This window comes from Diabrotica virgifera, chromosome 4 (assembly GCF_917563875.1).
Source record: "Diabrotica virgifera virgifera chromosome 4, PGI_DIABVI_V3a".
NCBI classification, from domain to species: domain Eukaryota; kingdom Metazoa; phylum Arthropoda; class Insecta; order Coleoptera; family Chrysomelidae; genus Diabrotica; species Diabrotica virgifera.
In genome coordinates, this window is record NC_065446.1 from 161186625 (window position 1) to 161207234 (window position 20610).

The 20610-nt window shown below is 32.3% G+C and overlaps 2 protein-coding genes across 3 annotated transcripts in view; one reads left to right on the forward strand and one right to left on the reverse strand.

The window, feature by feature from the left end:
- LOC114330762 (TBC1 domain family member 1) overlaps positions 1-20610 on the forward strand; it is a 537565-nt gene that overhangs the window by 74474 nt on the left and 442481 nt on the right. The gene's annotated exons all lie outside the window — the stretch shown is intronic.
- Positions 10816-20610, reverse strand: part of LOC114330761 (cilia- and flagella-associated protein 61-like) — a 169122-nt gene continuing 159327 nt past the window's right edge. For both annotated transcript variants that reach the window (XM_028280170.2, XM_028280171.2), the window contains exons 17-19: positions 17903-18097; positions 11511-11579; positions 10816-11036 (exon numbers count right to left, since the gene is read on the reverse strand). In XM_028280170.2, coding sequence (XP_028135971.1) covers positions 10854-11036; positions 11511-11579; positions 17903-18097 — 447 coding nt within the window. In that variant the 3' untranslated portion in view covers positions 10816-10853. The remainder of the gene's footprint in view (positions 11037-11510; positions 11580-17902; positions 18098-20610) is intronic.

A 20610-nucleotide genomic window follows, 5' to 3' on the forward strand; every position in this document is an offset into this window, starting at 1 on the left:
GGGACCTATAAATCCTTTTCAATTTACCGTTGAATAGGTAATTTACGTACGATCAAGACTGCCAAACAGGCAGAACACTAAAAAACTCTGTCAGAATGACATGGATCAACTACCCGTCAGAGCAAAACAGGGAAGAATACAAAAGAGCTAGAAACAAAGCCAACACAGCAAATAAAAAGAAGAAAAATTACTGGTTTCGATGAAGGATGTTGAAAAAGACAGAGAACACCATAAAATAAAGCAATTTTACAAAAAAGTCAGAACAAAAAAAAATACGCCCAGCATTAAAACAAGAAGACTAAAAACCAAAAAGGAGAAACCGTATTTGAAGACAAACAGATCAGCAGAATCTGGGAAGAATATTACGAAAAAATGCTATTCACTATGAAGGAAACAGACTGCGATGAAGAAGGTCGTACAAGATAACGACGAAGTAGAGATTTTCACAGATGAAAAAGTACAAAAACAAATATTAAAAACCTAGGAAGCGGAAAAGCAGCAGGAGAAAATGAAATAGCAGTGGGATTAATAAAGGAGGAAAATTACATAAAGAAATAAACCAGCTTTACAACGCAAATACGGGATATTTAGGCGTCCCGTGAGACTTTTTCGGGACTCCGGGACAAATCGTTAAAAAACGGGACAATCCCGTTTTTACGGGACGTTTGGTTACCCTAGTTTTACTCAAAATAAATATGGTTTCAATAAATTTTTTCCATAAAAATAGATGTTTTTTTATATTATGTTAATTTATGACTTTTTAAAAGATTTTTTTATATAAAATGAATTAACAATATTAAAGAAATATTATCTCCAATTTCACAACCTAATTTTCAAATTTTTTCAAAAGGTTTTTAAGGTGTGCCAAGTAACTACAGAGTTAAGATTCAAAAACCGAGGAAACAATTCCAACATTACTAGTTAATTAGTGTTTAAAATTGAACTTTAATGTATGTTTAATGTTAAAGTAACTTATAGATACTACTTCCATGATTACTACTAAATATATAACCTTGAATAATATTCATTTATGAGGCCCAGGTATGTGGACATATTTGTTTGTGAATATGGTTAAGAAATTCTAATTGGTTTCTAATTTATTTTGAACGTTATATTAAAACATATGCACTGGTGACAATACCAGGCAAATAATAAAAATGGTAAATATTTGAACAAGACAATATAAATTTTCAAGGCTATCAATTTTTCCTCACCATTTAGTGGTTTTTGATTAGATATAGTTAAAATATGTTTGTATTTATCTTGTTTCTCATATTTAAATATTTATTAGCCAGTCATTGAAGTGCTACTTTATTTCTAGATAAACTCACGAGTTATTTGCTTTATTTTAACTTTACAGCTATTGTGTTATTATTATCCAGATTTAAACAATACCTCCCACTATCTAATCAAAAGCTCTGAGCTCTGGGGGAGTCACATTACATTCTCGAGCCCTTGTAATCGAGGAAAAGCATTTTGGCTCGCAATTTTTTCGTCCAGCATGGATTTACTTGAAATTTTTACAGAAAGTAGGGAATAGTTCAAGGATAATTTTCTATATAATGCCGTTGTACGCCAAAAACCTTGGGGGTGGTTGCCACCCCATCTCGAGGGTGAGAATTTTTTATTAAATTTTAACCATGTAAATCGATGCATTCTAAGAAAAAAATGTATTTTACATTTTTTTGGTTAAACTAATATTTTTCGAGTTATTCGCGGTTGAAAGTAACAATTTTTCGACGAAAAATCCACTTTTTTAGACATTTTTTGAGAATAATTCGAAAAATATGCATTTAATAAAAAAACTGTAGCTATCGAAATTATGTCTTTTAGTAACACAAACCAAATTCTTTTTAAACGCTTTTCTTTACTTCAATAGTTTGCATCAAATCTTTAGACGTTAATTTGACTGACTTTTCTTGAATGCAAATGAATAAAAATTTGCAGACATATGCATTCGCGGGAACAATACACGAATAGTCAATAAAAATTTTTTTTATGTTTATTAATTGTTTAAATAAAAAAAAACCGATTTTAATGGAAAATGCTTTAATTCTCTTGTTTTTTACAATGTAGAAACTTGAAACTTTTACGGATTGTAGCTAATGATATAAACTATACATAATTTCACTTTCTACGTTAATTGTTTACGTTATGCTTCATAAATAAACAATAAAGTTTTAAATTTTGAACGCTCATATATTTTTTAATAATATATAAATCGGCGTTTATTCGTGCCAAATTTCAATATGATACGAAACAAAACTTCAACCAAAACTCGAATTAAAAAAATTCGTGTTTTTATCGTAGTCTTAGAAAAACCACCGATAGAGACGTTTTGTGCTACAATTAACAATAGAATTAGTTTTGTCGCATTAATTAATTAAACGCTTTTCTTTAGTTCAATCGTTTGGGTCAAATCTTTGGACGTTAATTTGACTGCCTTTTCTTCAATGCAAATGAGTAAAAATTTGCAGACATATGCATTCGCGGGAACAATACACGAATAGTCAATAAAAAAAATTTTTGTTTATTAATTATTTAAATAAAAAAAACGATTTTAACGGAAAATGTTTAAATTCTCTTGGTTTTTACAATGAAGAAACTCTAAATTTTTTACAGATTGTAGGTAAATATGAGCTATACATAATTTCACTTTTTACGTTAATTGTTTACGTTATGCTTCATAAATAAACAATAAAGTTTCAAATTTTTTGCGGATTTCGACTACTTTGCATGTTTGTACATCATATGTTTTATACATATTTTAATAAACATGACGATATATTTTAATGTTTGAAAAGTGTAAGACTAAAAAGTAAAAAATAAAAAAATATGAAAAAAATATTTTTAAGAAACGCTTTTCTTTAGTTACAAGTGACTAAAATTAAACATATTATAAAAAAATCACCTAAAAATCAAAAAATAGAAAAAATCTAACACATTCGTTAAAGAAAAGCGTGGTGCGAAAACCGTTTGTTCGATGAAGACGCGCCACGCTTTTCTTTGACGAATGTGTTAAGATTTTTAAAATTTTTTTTTTATTCTATAATATTTTTCCGACGAATACAAACCGAGATACAGCATGTTAAAGGTTAGCTTTTTTCGTCAAATGTGTAATTTGAAATATTCAAAGCCAAACAACGGTTCCATTTCTCGAGAAAAACTTAAATAATCTTTTTTCAAGGATATAATTAGACCTTTCAAAAGAAAAAACAAAAAGTTTCTAGCATGAAAATTGAGTGACTTGAGTTTCTAGCACGAAAAAAAAAATATGAAAAAAATATTTTTAAGAAACGCTTTTCTTTAGTTACGAGTGACTAAAATTAAACATATTATAAAAAAATCAACTAAAAAGAAAAAAAGAAAAAAAATTGAAAAAATCTAACACATGTCAAAGAAAAGCGTGGCGCGTCTTCATCTAATAAACGGTTTTCGCACCACGCTTTTCTTTAACGAATGTGTTAGATTTTTAAATTTTTTTAATTTTTTCTTTTTAGTTGATTTTTTTATAATATCTTTAATTTTAGTCACTCGTAACTAAACAAAATCGTTTCTTAAAAATATTTTTTTCATATTTTTTTATTTTTTACTTTTTAGTCTTACACTTTTCAAACATTAAAATATATCGTCATGTTTATTAAAAAATATGTATAAAACATATGATGTACAAACATGAAAAGTAGTCGGAATCGGCAAAAAATTTGAAACTTTATTGTTTATTTATGAAGTATAAAGTAAACAATTAACGTAAAAGTGAAATTATGTATAGTTCATATAATTAGCTACAATCTGTAAAAGTTTCAAATTTCTTCATTGTAAAAACCAAGAGAATTTAAACATTTTCCGTTAAAATCGTTTTTTTTATTTAAATAATTAATAAACAAAAATTTTTTTTATTGACTATTCGTGTATTGTTCCCGCGAATGCATATGTCTGCAAATTTTTAGTCATTTGCATTAAAGAAAAGGCAGTCAAATTAACGTCCAAAGATTTGACCTAAACGATTGAATTAAAGAAAAGCGTTTAATTAATTAATACGACAAGACGAATTCTAATGTTAATTGTAGCACAAAACGTCTCTACCGGTGGTTTTTCTAACACTACGATAAAAACACGAATTTTTTTAATTTGGGTTTTGCTTGAAGTTTTGTTTCGTATCGTATTGAAATTTGACACGAATAAACGCCGATTTATATATAAACAAATATATGAGCGTTCAAAATTTGAAACTTTATTGTTTATTTATGAAGCATAACGTAAACAATTAACGTAAAAAGTGAAATTATGTATAGTTCATATCATTAGCTACAATCAGTAAAAATTTCAAGTTTCTACATTGTAAAAAACAAGAGAATTTAAGCATTTTCCATTAAAATCGTTATTTTTTATTTAAACAATTAATAAACACAAATTTTTTTTATTGACTATTCGTGTATTGTTCCCGTGAACGCAAGTGTCTGCAAATTTTCATTAATTTGCATTGAAGAAAAGTCAGGCAAATTAACGTCTAAAGATTTCATGCAAACTATTGAAGCAAAGAAAAGCGTTTAAAAAAAGGCGGTACCTGCTTTTCTTTATGAAAAAATCAGTGAAAACAACCCCCTAACTACCCTCCCAATTGAAACTTGGTCTTCTCCTTTGTGTAATTCCTTTTATATTTGTATTATCAATACACCCAAGAAGTTTGCCTCATTTAAAAGGCCTAATTTTAGAAAAATTGGAGTTTAAAGAAAAATCGATTTTTTGCAATTTCGTATTTTTCACCATTTTCTTCAAAATATCTTTGAAAATACTATAGATACGAAAAAAAAATGACTACTAAATTGTAGCTTTTTTCAAAGCTAACATTTCCTTGTGCATAGATTTTCATTACAATGAATAGTTAGCGAGATATAGCTGTCTAAATCCTCTATTTACAAGCGAACACTCTTATCGGGCCCTTTAAACCCACCCCAATTAAAAACTAAGGGATCTTATGGAATTGAATTTACATAGTCTTGTAGCTCTTCAAAAATCCTACAAAATCATTTTTGAAGAAATTTTTTATCGCCAAAAATAAAGGACCTATGTTTATAAAACGAATTTTATAATTTATAGTCCGCTTCATTTTCAATGTATATAATACTACAGAACTAGTTCGTGTACTGGAAGATGACTAAAAAAACTATTTGTATTTTGTATTTGTACATATTTGTAAATTCGTATTTTTGTGTAAATAAATATTTTTGTAATTCTTTAATTCTACTTTTTTTCTGTATAGATCTATTAAATTATCTACTTATAAAAATTGCAATGTAATTAAGGGTGGTTTTTAAGGGTTGAAATATGATATTATATCCTTTAGCGTAAAACAATCATTATTTAACCAATCATAACAATATTTTACCCATAGTTTACAATGTTTGTATATAATTTTTGACAAGAAGGGGTAGTTTACACCTCTAAAAATAATCAACGCCCATGAACATGATATAGAATATGAAGTACAGGGTGAGATGATCCTAATCTCAAATTTTTATCGATCAAATCAAAATCTATGCAAGCCGAAATTTTTCTTTTAAGATAAGTCAATTTTATATATATCTCCAACAAGGGTGGTTGTAAGGGTTGAAATATTATGATATATCTTAAAGCATAAAACAATCATTATGTAACTAATAAGAATGAAATGTTGACAATACTAAAGTTTAAAATGTTATTTTATGATTTTTTACAATTAGGGGTAGCTTTCACCCTTAAAAACCAAAAGCGCACAACGGCTTAATAGAGAAAATGAACTAGAGGGTGAAATCAGCCTAATCCCAAATTTTTGTACAAATCGATGCTGGACGAAAACATTGCGAGGTATGATTTAGTATCTCCCACAAATTACGTATACAGTATGGTGCAAATGCTTGGAATAAATTCGTTATTTCGTAAGCCAGCGACTTTTTGACATATATATCTATCATACTAATGACGTCATCCATCCAGGCTTGATGACGTAATCGATGATTTTTAAATGAGAATAGGGTTCGTCTGCTAGCTTATTTGAGAGGTTATTCAATTCTCTATTCAGTAATATAAACATTGACATAATTATTGACACAGGGTGTTTAAGAAAAATGTTTTTTGAATTAAAGTAATTGACACAAAAAGAAGAATATATTATGTAATTTATTTTATTCAAAATATATTCTGCTGTTGTCAGAAAACAGAAAATATGTTTATTTCATATATAAACATTGTTTTTCGCTTAAAATAATATTCAAACTGTCAAGAGGCAGATGGGTGGTAGCTTGAACATTGAAATTAAGCGAAAAGCGATGTTTATTTATCAAAAAAACCGTTTTTTCTGTTTTCTGACAGCAGTAGAATGTATTTTGAATTAAATAAATTAATTTAATTCAAAATAATTTTTCTTGGCTACCGTGTATAAATAAATGAGGCGCTCAGGGCAACAGTGGCCTAACCCCAAAAACGAAGTTTTGAGATAAACGCAATCTTTGTATTCGTATTTCCATTGTGCTTATGGGATGGCGCTACAAATTAGGTAGCACCATTTATCCAAATATAAAGGTAGGTTGTGTAGAACCTTGTTAATCCGAAGATTTAATGTTGCTGCTTTTATTGATATATTAATCTAAAAATGCTCAGTTTGCGGGTTAGGCCATTGTTGCTTATTAGCCCGATCAGGGAACACAAAATTTTACGAAAACCTCCAAAAAAATAAAGGAAGGATCAACATTTGGAAATAGGTAGTTGAAATTGTCTATTATTATATAAAAAAAAGTTTACAATTCTACATCCTCTCCATTTTATAAAAATCGACCTATTTCAGGATTTTTCCTGGATTAAGAAATAACTAGTTTATTCCAGACAGTGGATGCACTCAAATGAAGGAGAGTTCAAATTGGTTGCGTTCAAGAAACTAGGTGGAAAGGACAAAGGGAGAAGTAACTAGGTGAAGCATACAAATTGTGATATGTAGGGAGTAGTAACACAAGAAATGGAGTTGGTATAATTGCTGATAGTGAAATGAAAAGTAACGTAGTAGAAGTTGTAAGAACGAGTGTCAGAATCATCATCATCAGTAGCTTGACAACCCTTTTTGGGCCCTGGCTTGTTCTAAGATTTTCCGCCGTTCTGTTTTGTTCCTTGTTTTGTTCTTCCAGTGGGCAATCTCAAGTGTTTTCAGATCTTGTTCCACTTGTTCCATGTATCTACGTTTGGGTCTTCCCTTTGACCTGCTCCCTACTGGTCTTTGCCACATTATATGTTTTGGTGTTTTGGTCTCAACATCCGTTCAACATGGCCCATAGCGCAAACGTCCGATCTTTATGGATGTTATGACGTCGGGTTCGTTGTATGCTGCGTATAGTTCAAAATTATGCGAGTGTGTGTGTGTGTGTGTGTGTGTGTGTGTGTGTGTGTGTGTGTGTGTGTGTGTGTGTGTGTGTGTGTGTGTGTGTGTGTGTGTGTGTGTGTGTGTGTGTGTGTGTGTGTGTGTGTGTGTGTGTGTGTGTGTGTGTGTGTGTGTGTGTGTGTGTGTGTGTGTGTGTGTGTGTGTGTGTGTGTGTGTGTGTGTGTGTGTGTGTGTGTGTGTGTGTGTGTGTGTGTGTGTGTGTGTGTGTGTGTGTGTGTGTGTGTGTGTGTGTGTGTGTGTGTGTGTGTGTGTGTGTGTGTGTGTGTGTGTGTGTGTGTGTGTGTGTGTGTGTGTGTGTGTGTGTGTGTGTGTGTGTGTGTGTGTGTGTGTGTGTGTGTGTGTGTGTGTGTGTGTGTGTGTGTGTGTGTGTGTGTGTGTGTGTGTGTGTGTGTGTGTGTGTGTGTGTGTGTGTGTGTGTGTGTGTGTGTGTGTGTGTGTGTGTGTGTGTGTGTGTGTGTGTGTGTGTGTGTGTGTGTGTGTGTGTGTGTGTGTGTGTGTGTGTGTGTGTGTGTGTGTGTGTGTGTGTGTGTGTGTGTGTGTGTGTGTGTGTGTGTGTGTGTGTGTGTGTGTGTGTGTGTGTGTGTGTGTGTGTGTGTGTGTGTGTGTGTGTGTGTGTGTGTGTGTGTGTGTGTGTGTGTGTGTGTGTGTGTGTGTGTGTGTGTGTGTGTGTGTGTGTGTGTGTGTGTGTGTGTTTGTGTGTGTGTGTGTGTGTGTGTGTGTGTGTGTGTGGGTGGGTGGGTGGGTGGGTGCGTGCGTGCGTGCGTGCGTGCGTGCGTGCGTGCGTGCGTGAGTGCGTGCGTGGGTGTGTGTGTGTGTGTGTGTGTGTGTGTGTGTGTGTGCTCCTCAAACAGGTCTGGATGAGAATAAAAGTAGAGCTTTCTAAGTCCAATTAGGAGACGTCCTGAGTGGTATTCCATCAGAGGAGAAAGTGATAATAGGAAGTGATTTTAATGCACATGTGGGCCAAGCTAAGACAGGATATGAAACAGTACATAGGGGATTAGGCTTTGGAACTAGAAATGAAGCTGGAGATGAAATGCTTGAATTAGCAACAGCATTAGATGTGGCGATTGTTAACACATTCTTTAAAAAGAGAGAAACTCAACTTATTACGTACAAAAGTGGACAACATCACTCCCAAATAGACTATTTCATGATAAGGAAAGAAAACCTACGTGAATGCAAGGTAATAGTTAGCGAGACAGTAAGCCAACAACATAATCTGCTGCTTCTGGACATCGAAGTAAAAAGCGAAACTAAACGAAAGTATCGGAGAGGACCACAAAAAGTCAAGTGGTGGATACTAAAAGATGAGAAAGAAGGTCTATTCAGGGAAAGAATAGTAGAGAAAATATGTTGGAACATGAAAGGAAGCCATAATACAATTTGGAGAAAAATGGCCAGTAGTATCAGAAAGCCTATTGAAGTACTTGGGAAAACGTCAGGAAAGAAATTTGAGCATAAAGAGACTTGGTGGTGGTCAAACGAAGTACAAGGAAAAATAAAAGTGAAAGGAAAATTATATAAAAAGTGGCAAGAAAACAGATCGGACACAGATCTTCAAAACTATATGCCAAAAAGGAAGCGAAAGTAACAGTAGAAAAAGCTAAAGCAGAAGCGTGTGCAAACCTATACGATCAACTTGATACCATGGAATGCGATACAAAGATATATAAAATAGCCAAACAGAGAGCAAAGAAAACAAAATATTTTAATTATATTAGATGTATCCGAGATGAATATAATAAAATATTATTTCACGAAAAGGATGTCGAAAAAAGATGGAGAAAGTACTTTGAGAGTTTATTAAATGAAGAATTTGAAAGACAGCCTGTGGAGTTAACGGAGACAGTAACAGCATGGTCACCAAAATAACAAATGAGGAAGTGGCTCAAGCGGTACAAAAAATAAAGAAAGGAAAAGCAGTCGGACCAGATGATATTCCTGGGGAACTATGGAGAGCATTGGGAGAGACAGGAACAAGTTGGCTAGCAGGTCTATTTAATAGAATTATGGAAGTTGGACAAATGCCAGACGAATGGAGAAGCAATATATTAGTACCTGTTTACAAAAACAAGGGAGACATACAACAATGTACAAACTACAGGGCTATAACACTACTTAGCCACACCATGAATGTATGGGAGAGAGTAATTGATAGACGGATACGTGAAGAAACCGAAATATTTGATAATCAATTTGGCTTTATGTAGGGCAGATCAACAACAGATGCAATTTTCATTATAAGGCAACTGATGGAAAATATAGGAATAAAGAAACCAACGCCTCATATCGTATTCATTGATCCTGAGAAAGCATATGATAGAGTTCCTCGAGATATTCTGTGGTGGGCACTCAACAATAAGAAAGGAGTCCCTGGTGAATAAATATGTAAAAATTTGTGAGATATATGTATGAGGGAGTAACGACTAGTGTTAGAACAAGTGTGGCAGAGACTGATAAATTTCATGTGAAAGTAGGATTGCACCAAGGCTCGGTGCTTAGTCCATATTTATTCTCATTAGTTTTGGACTCGATAACAGCGAAACTACAGGGTAACATCCCATGGTGCTTAATGTATGCTGATGATGTAGTGTTAATAGGAAATAGTGAAAGAGACTTAGAACAAAACCTGGAACAGTGAACAAATACATAGTATTTGGAATGTTCAGTTAAAGATGGGGTTACTACAAATAAAATGGTACCTTTGGATGGTGAAATGATTGTGAAAAACAATAGTTTTAAGTACCTAGGATCGGTATTGCTGAGTAATGGAGAAATAGATGGAGATGCATGCAGTAGAATTAGGGCTGGATGGATAAAGTGGAAGGAAGCGAGTGGTGTGTTGTGTGACAAAAAATTCCAATGAAGCTGAAGGAAAAATTCTATAAAACATCCATAAGACCGGCTATGATGTACGGAACTGAATGTTGGGCAGTGAAAAAGAAAGAGGAACAACGAATGTCTGTGGCGGAAATGAGATTGCTTAGATGGATGAATGGAGTGACAAAAAAGGAAAAACTTAGAAACGAGTATATTAGAGAAGTCTAAGTGTGGTACCAATTGATGTCAAAATGAGAGAGCATAGGTTAAGATCGTTTGGTCATATTCAACGTCGAGATATTAATCACCTAATACGAAGAATAGCTAAAGTGCAGATTCCTGGAAGGAGTCGGAGAGGAAGGCCAAAGAAGACCTGGGTGGAGACGATAAGGCAGTTCATGTTGGTAAAGGGGATTAACATTGATATGACCCAAAATAAAATTGTGTGGAGAAATGCAATTAGGGAAGCCCACCCCGTATAGGGATAAGGCAAAGAGAATGATTATGGTCTGTGTCGCAGATATACGAATTTCTGAGATGTTCAAGATGATAAGACGACAAATTTTTGCAGAAAAAAATTATGCTTTAAAAATTATATAGTGTGTTTATTAAAAATATGAAATTATGTAAATAAAGGACTGTTGGCATAGTTCTTCAGTATATCTTTGATTATAATGGGATGTGCATACATCGGCAGAAGATCTAAATGTTGTTTTATAAAGTTTAAAACTTTCCGTTCGATATATTTAGGATAACCAAGCCTCTTAAATTTTTCTTCAAGTGCTTCCTTAGCTTCTGGAGATATCTAAAAATAAATCATAAATAAAATCAATTGTATAATTGATATTTTTAAAAAAATCTTTGACTTTAACAAATTGAATTATCTTTTTATCTTAGTCCCTTATTATAGTATTCATCTTATTACTTTCATTTGGAACATATTAAAGTAAGAATATCGAGACGTGTACGAACAAAAATGAGAAAATTTTATTCATGAATGTATAATATAGGTATAGTCCGTCCGCTATAACTTTTCCCATGCGGTACGATTCATTTTCAATCAAATTAAGTCAAAACATAAATTGAAACGAACGTCGATGTGTATATACATTTTGTATACTGTATACTATATACTACACATATCGGCGTATGTTTCACTTTCTGTTTTGACTTAATTTGATTGAAAATGAATCGTACCGCATGGGAAAAGTTATAGCGGACGGACTATATATACCTACTAATTGTAGGTACTTACTTACTCCCTAATTTAGGTACATACCTTATCCCATTTGTTTTGTTTGTAAAGACTAATGAGATCATTTATTAGGGATCCTCGGCCATTTGTACTCTGTAAAAATAAAGCTTAATTATAATATATTATGTTAAGTATATACGTTAAATCTACATTGGAAATAAAATGACTTATTTTTAGTTAAATATACAAATTTTTTATGCTTTTTTTTTACCACAATAATAAGCTTACTTATTTCAAGATTTCTGATGTCATAGCGTTGCCAAAACATTAGAATAGGACTTTTCTTCATGGGATGTTTCTCGTAGAGTGAGAAGTTAGGCATCATTACTTGTCAGAGATATTTCTCTTACTTTAAAAATAATATCTATAATTCTTTAATCTATTTTTTAAAGATGTCAATCGCTTTTCATTACTACTATGGCTTTTCATTCGCAATTTGTTTCGAGCTTCTGTCATGTGTCACATAATATTAATATATCTACGTCATACGTAGAAAATCCTTATTGATGGTAATTTTGCTACTGGACTATAAATATCATTAAAAAACATACCAATTTGTTGAAAACCTCTAGCTACCAAACGAGCTTTATATTTCACTACTTTACCATTTTCATTTTTCTTTTTCTTGAACACCCACTTGCACTCAATGACTTTTTGACCATCACTACTTTGCACAAACTCCCATGTTTCATTTTCTAGCAACGCATTTATTTCTGATTGCATAGCTTTCTTCCAATTTTTACACTCACTACTGGCCACTGCATCATCATACGTCTGGGGTTCTTCATCATCACTAAAAGTCAACAAACTCATTTCGTCATCATCCAGAACATAATCATCATATCTTGAGGGTCTTTTTATATGTCTTCTCAGGTCATATCCATGCTCCTGCTCTATTTCATTCACATCTTCAATACTGCTATCAGTTTCGAGGTCACTCTCACTGCTTTCTTCTCTATTATTTTGAGGTTCTTCTGCTTCACTGTCATCTTCTTCTGACTTTATCTCCTCACATATCATCTGTATGTTTTTATTCATGTCTGTCTCCCCATTTTTTATTTCTATGGTTTTCTCGGGCAAAAATATGACATCTCGATGAATTTCAACTTTATTTTTGTCTGGGACAAATATTTTGTAACCTTTTACATCCTCACTGTAGCCAATAAAGAAACCAAACATATTTTTTGCATCCCATTTTAATCTCTTCTCTTTTGGGACATGCACTGATACTCTAGAACCAAAACTCTTGAGTGTAGAAATATTATTGACTTTCTTTTTGTACCATAATTCATAAGGTGTCACATTTTTTATGCTACTAGGGCCTGTTCGGTTTAAAACATACACTGCTGTATGTATGGCCTCTGCCCACAAGTTTTTATTCAACTTTTGCCCTTGTATCATAGTTCGGGCTGATTCAACTAGGGTTCTATTTTCCCTCTCAGCCCTACCGTTCTGCTGAGGCGTATACACTACTGATCTCTGATGTTTTATGCCTTGATAGTCAAGCATCTCCTTTATTTCTTGGTTCATAAACTCTAAACCGTTATCTGATCGTAAAGTTTTCATCTTGTAGCCTGTCTCTCTCTCGGCTAATGATATAAAATTTTTAAGGTGTTTCTTAACTTCTGATTTATTTTTCATGAAATACGCGTACCTATAATTTGTATAGTCATCCTTTAACAACAGGAAATACCTATTTCCCCCTAAAGACTCTTCTTCCATAGGGCCACATACGTCTGTATGCACTAATTGTAATGGCTCACTTGCTCTTGATTCACTTAACTTGAATGGTATTCTGTGTTGTTTACCTGTTAAACACTGTTCACACACGAATTTTTCGTCTATAAAATCAATGTTATTTTGCCTTAAAAAGTTTCTCACATATGTAGTATTTTGATGTGCTAATCTGCAGTGCCAAACTCTCAAACTTTCTGTTGTTTTTGCAGAATTACACTCTGATAAAAATACATCTACTAAACAGCTGTTTTCTTGAACTTGACCGTCAGACAAGTTTTCGTTAGGGGTGCGTTCCGAAATTAAAATATTTGCAAAGGTTTCAGTGTTTTGTTCTTGTGAGAATAACATTTTGTATAATTTGTTATCCCGTGTTGCCAATGCTCTTATTTCTCCTTTGTCATTATAAAATTCACATTTTTCATTGTTTGAAAACATCTTATAACCTTTATCTAAGGCACATCCAGCTGAGAATAAATTAAATTTTAAATCTGGCACAAATAATACATCTGACAGGGTTGACTTTATAAATTTCTTACCATTAAATGCCCATAGAGTTATTTTTCCAATACCTTTAACTGGTAATTTTTCTCCATTTCCGACTTTTACTTGTTTTTTATAGCTTATCTCTATCAATTCTTCAAACAGATCTTGATTCCAGCACATATGTTCGCTAGCTCCTGTGTCCAAGCACCATTCATTTTTATTTTTCTTACTCCCAGTATATACCATGAATGCATTACTGTCAATTTTATTTTCTTCTCTGCTTGTCTGTTGTTTTTCATTTTTATTTTTATTAAACCAACACTCTTGTAAGTTGTGTCCTCGTCTTTTACATTGACTGCATACTTTTATGTCTTTCTGGCTATTATTATCTCTCTCTTTCTTCTTGAAAAAGCAATTTTTCGCAATATGGCCACCTCTGCCACAAAAATGGCACTTTAACCTGGTTTTCTTTTGCCCTTTAAATTCTCTGCTTGTATCACTTTTCATCGCCAATGCTGTGCTGCCCTGTGCTGACTTACTTCTTTCTTCTTCGATAAGTAGTCTTGATGTAAGTTCATCTAGGGTTTGTTTATCAGATGGTACGGATTCCCATGCGGACCGAAAATGCTTATATTCCTCTGGCAATGCCATAAGTATTTTTGTCATGATCATTTTATCGGACAGCTCTTCACCAGCTTGCTTTAGCTTATTTTTTATCTCTTCAAGCTGTGATATGAATGAGGCAACATTTTTACCTGATGAAAACTCCAAGAGAAAAAACTTTTGTTGCATTAAATGAATGCTCACCTCTGACTCTTTGTCGTAGACAGACTTCAACTTTGTCCACATATCTTTCGAGGTCTCACAGGATAAAATGTGTGTCATAGGGCCTTGCTCTATTCTGGTTACTATAAATTCTTGTGCTTTTGAATCACCAGCATCCCATTTCTTTTGGTCATCTCCAGTAGTGCTCGGTCTCACAGACTTTCCTATTACTATGTCATAATAACCACGGCTTTTTAGCACTACCCTTGTTTGAAATTTCCAGGCTACCCAGTTGTCACCACCACTAAGTTTCAACGCAGCCGATGAATTTTCCATTTTTCGGATTTATGTTTTTCTTTTTTTATGTATATATACTCGAGCTTCTTTTTCACCTTTTTTTCAGCTTTTCTTTTTTATTTTCGTTGGCCGCGGCAAACTACCGACACAGGCTCTTCAACACTGACTTTTTTTACTGGCGAAATACTCACGAAAACAAGTGATCTGGGCCATAACCTGATGTTTTGCAGAATTGCGTGGATGTTAATTAAACACCGAAGTACTTCTAGTCAGTTTTATTTTAAAAGAAAACTCAATAATTCTACAAATAACTTAAACATCAAAATCAACATTTATTTTTCTTTTTGACACATTTTTACTTATCGTTGACATCTGACACTTATATAACATTGTTTCCAACTACATCATACAATAACAAAAATCCCCTAGATTTGCCGTTGCTTATTTTTACTGGGTATTCAACAGTATTGGTATATATGATACAAACAATGATACAAACCAGAGACGTATGACGCAGATATATTAATATCATGTGACACATGACAGAAGCTCGAAACAAATGACAATCGATGAAAAGCCCTCTTGCCAAAATATGCCGAAATATATCAATTAACAACAATATTATAGTGTAGATACAATTAAAAATAGATCATTAATATTTTAAGGCTAACTATGACAGATGCATGTAGTGAATAGTATTTAATACGAATAAAATATTATATTGGTATAGCACGAGATTGTGTATAAATAAATGAAAGCTTTGGAAAAGTTATAAAATAATATTATTTATTGTATTGTCAAATGATTTATAGCGTGTATCAATCTTACACACTGTGGCTTCGTTGTTTCTTTTAGTACAGGTGTGGTAATAATCGAATACAAAAAAAAAATAATTTGCTAGTTGAGGAATTTTATTCTTTATTTTTAGTATTGTTTTATATTTTTTATTTTTAGTATTTTAGTGTTAGCTTAGGTTAGTAACATAAAAACATAATAAAGTACCTGTGAAAACATAATTTACATAAAAAATGTCCAATGTAAAAAAATCCAATCTCGTGCTCTACCTACAATATTTTACTCCTATTAAATATTATTCAGTACATATTATATCTGTTATTTTTAGCCTTAATTAAATTATTAAATACTAATAATATTTTATTGAATATACACTATGACAATATATTATAGTTGTTAATTAATATATTTTGCAACTAATGAAAACCGATTGACATAAATAATTAGAATAAATAATTATAGATATTTGATGGATTCGACCGTTACTTGATGGAAGTTCATTTTATCTAACAATAAAACACTGAAAACGTTTGTTTTCTATACTTCCACAAAATTTATTATAACTATGTGACTACAGCTGTTTCGGCAGGGTGCCTTTCTAAAGTGATTTAGTTTATTATGGGTTTGCCTTTTTAAAGTCTTTAACTGAAGAGGTTTTCTATTGTTGAAAGCCCTTTCGTGTTCTGCTATCCGTTTGTCAAAGGTTCTGCCAGTTTGACCGATGTAAGTTTTCGGACAGTCACCACAAGTTAGTTTGTAGACAACACTCTGTAGTTGTTTTCTGTTTCGGCTCTTAAAGTTCTTAATGTATTTGCTTAAGTTGTTGTTAGTTCTGAAATCTGGTGTTATTCCTTTCTTTTTATGTATCTGGCTATTTTTGTTGTTATCTTGCCAGTATATGTAATAGAGCAGAAGGTACTGGCAAGATAACAACAAAAATAGCCAGATACATAAAAAAGAAAGGAATAACACCAGCTTTCAGAACTAACAACAACTTAAGCAAATATATTAAGAACAATAAGAGCCGAAACAGAAAACAACTACAGAGTGGTGTCTACAAACTAACTTGTGGTGACTGTCCGAAAACTTATATCGGTCAAACTGGCAGAACCTTTGACAAACGGATAGCAGAACACAAAATGGCTTTCAAAAATAGAAAAACAGACACTTCTACATACGCACTTCACCTTCTAGATCATAATCATTCTTTTAATGAAGTGTTTCAAATTCTGCATATTCAAAATAAAGGCTTTAAGCTATCTTTATTAGAATCTATGGAAATTAATAAATTAAAAAATACAGATGTAATTCTGAATGACCAACTCGAGACAAACAGCTCCTTACTCCTCAACCTATTCAGTTAAAGACCTTAAAAAGGCAAACCCATAGTAAACTAAATCACTTGAGAAAGGCACTCTGTCGAAACAGCTGTAGTCACATAGTTATAATAAATTTTGTGGAAGTATAGAAAACAAACGTTTTCAGTGTTTTAATTGTAGATATTGTTTGTAAAGTAAATAAGAATAAAGGCACATATCTCTGACAATTTAGTAATGATGTCTAGTATGGCCTAGTTTCTCATCTACAAGAAACATTGCCATGATACTAAGTCATATTATAATGTTTTAGCAATGCTTTGAAGTCAGAAATCCTTAATGACGTAAGCGTATTTTTGGTATTAAAAACTATAACAAAAATAGTAATAAATAAAAACTTAAAAATATTTAATTACACCAATAAATAATAAACAAATGGTTAAAAAATGCAGTATTTGTTGATTGACATACAATTACAGATCTAGAAACTAAACAAATATTTATTACAAATTAGATACCTACTTTTTGAATTTTAGTGTTGCATAATTTTGAATTAATACACTATACAATTAGCAAAATTGTGCAAATAAAATATAAAGGAAATTCAATAACTACTTATCAATGGTGTGTGTGTAAAGTGATGAGTGCACTAATAAGATAATAAGCCAAAATACTAAAAAGATAATACGTTGTTAAATAAAAGGAGATGAAACTAGTAGAGGTGGGAAATTATCAAAAGAAACCAATAAATTTACATTATATTGATAGTTTCCCACCTTTAGACGTATCAGAGGAGTTCGGCAACTGCCATTGTGACATGAGAATTTTATTATGACAGTTTGACTCCGAATAGTCTAAAGGTGGGAAACTATCAATATAATGTAAATTTATAGGTTTCTATTGATAATTTCCTACTTCTATCTCTTTTAATTTCACAACGTATTATATTTTCCGTCTTTTCTGTTATTTTGCCGATTATTCGCACTCATCACATGTGTGCAAGGGCATTTGTACATTACTTACCACGCTGGATGTCATTAACATATTTAGTTCATCCAGAAGAGTGTTAAAATCTTCGTGGTAGAGGGCGTATGCCCAAGGTTCTCTAAAATATTCAAACAGGTCCGTGATAAGAACCATTTCAAACCGTAAAAGCAAATTATTTAAGAGCCGTTCATGCTTTCCCCAAAGACAGTGGAGATTGTAGGGGTCGATGGACTAAAAAATAAAATTCCTTATATTAGTAAAATCTTTGTAACCTGTATACCACTAAATATATATCATTTTTAAAATACCATTTCTAATTAGAAATAGTTGAAAAGCCTGGTAGATTTTGTACATACTTCAATTAATAATGGAAGTGAAAAAATAGTATATCAAAGTGTGTAAAAAGTATTTATTTTCTTATCTTAGCTAAGCGTTTTCGACAAAATTGTCATCATCAGAGCTAAAGCTACAATCAAAAAAGAATCTTATAAGAAAAGGATGTTTAAGTACACAATGTTTTTTAACTTACGTCAATAGAAGATATGAAAGTACCACCACAATGTTATACAATATACTGCATTACAATATACAGGGTATCTAGAAACTCTCCTGACAAAGGCAGACTGGTGATTTGTTAGATAATTTTAAGGCAAAGTAACACAATTCACCTAGTCCGAAAATGCTTCATAATAGTAGGGGATCCGAATATAGGTCAGTCTGTACCCATCTGCTTGCGGGATGAAACATTGTTTTTATCAAATTTCATACATAGACAAATATTTCTAGCATGGGTTGCCTATCAAAATCGTGTCATAGCTATCCTTAGGGGGGGGGGGGGGAGGGCGTAGTGGTTGAAATCAATATTTCAAGCACATTTTGTTTGAAAGTATGGTAGAATTATTTTATTTTTAAATTAAATAGACATATTAAATACAATTCATAGATTATTCAAGAAAAAATTCAAGAAAAATATTGAAAAATAAGCCAACGGTGGCAAATTTTTGAGGTGAAACCTCAAAATATAATGAATTTTGCGGTGGACATCAGAACTGATCATTGGATCATAGTAAACAAAAAATTCAATAAGATTTTATTAACTTATGAGTTTTTCCAGGTAACGCTGTTCAGTTTTTTAGTTTTATCGACTTTTGACTTTTTGATATCACTCAGAAGTCAAAACAACGAATTTTTTTTTGCAAAAAAGGGTGAAAATCAACATATTTATTATTGTTAAACAAAAACTAATAATAAAACAAAAAATATCTCGACAGCGTGACCCCAAGAATTGTCTTTAAGTAGTTTTTGAGTTACAATGTCTACAGCCTTTGAAAAAAGCAGTTTTGAGGAAAAAGCGTTTAAAGTATTGTCAACTTTTATTTTCAATTTATTTTTTTTCTGTCAAATCGTAAAATGATGTACACCGGACTATCTTTTTGAATCGCGGAGTAATTTACATAAAAAAAATTAGAACAATTGTTGACCGCTGTTCACGAAGTTCAAGCGTACTGGCGCGAACCTGCTGCAAAGCGAGTCGAAGGAAGGAATTTCAATACTATCTGCCTACCTCCCTACCTTCGACTCGTTTTGCAGCAAGTTAGCGCCAGCGTGTTTGAGCCTAGTGAGAAACGGTCAACCGCTGTTCTCATTTTCTTGTAAATTACTCCGCGATTCAAAAACATATTCCGGTGTGCATCACTCTACGATTTGACAGACAAAAAAGAAATTGAAAATAAAAGTTGGCAATACTTTAAACGCGTCTTTCTCAAAACTGCTTTTTTCAAAGGCTGTAGACATTGTCACTCAAAAACTACTTGACCGACCCACCTGGTATTTTGTATATATTTTCTTTAGACATTCCTTGAGGTAACGCTGTTGAGATATTTTTTGTTTTATGCTTATTTCTTGTTTAACAATAATATATATGTTGATTTTCACCCTTTTTGCAAAAAAAATTCGCTGTTTTCACTTCTGAGTGATATCAAAAAGTCAAAGTCGATAAAACTAATAAAACTGAACAGCGTTACCTGGAAAAACTCAAAGGTTAATAATTTTTTTTAAAATTTTTTGTTTACTATGATCCAATGATGAGTTCTGATGTCCACTGCAAAAATTCATTAAATTTTGAGGTGTCACCTCAAAAATTTGCCACTGTTGACTTATTTTTCAATATTTTTCCTTGAATTTTTTTTTCAATAATCTATGAATTGTACTGAATATGCCTATTTAATTTAAAAATAAAATAATTCTACCATACTTTCAAAAAAAAAATGTGCTTGAAATATTGATTTCAACCCCTACGCCCTCCCTTAAGGATAGCTATGACACGATTTTGATAGACAACCCATGCTAGAAATATGTCTATGTATGAAATTTAATAAAATCAATGTTTCATCCCGCAAGCACATGGGTACAGATCGACCTATATTTGGATCTTAGGCTATAAGGGAGCTAGATCTATTTAGCATGCGTCTTGTAATTAGTTTTTTTTAAATACCTCAAGAACGCTGTTATGTAAAAAACGAAAACTGGTACGCCTATTTATCTTCTAGAGATAAATCGATTCCATCAATTGCGAATTTCTAGCACGGGTTATAGACGTCCGTTTTGGGTAAGGCAACGGTTATTTTATCACTTTTTTGTCTTTAACTTCTAAGCATGTTTGATACTGGATTTTTAAATTGTGAAGTATTATAGTACTAAAAGATACTCTTTTTTTTTAAATCGGTAGGATACACCGTTTTCTA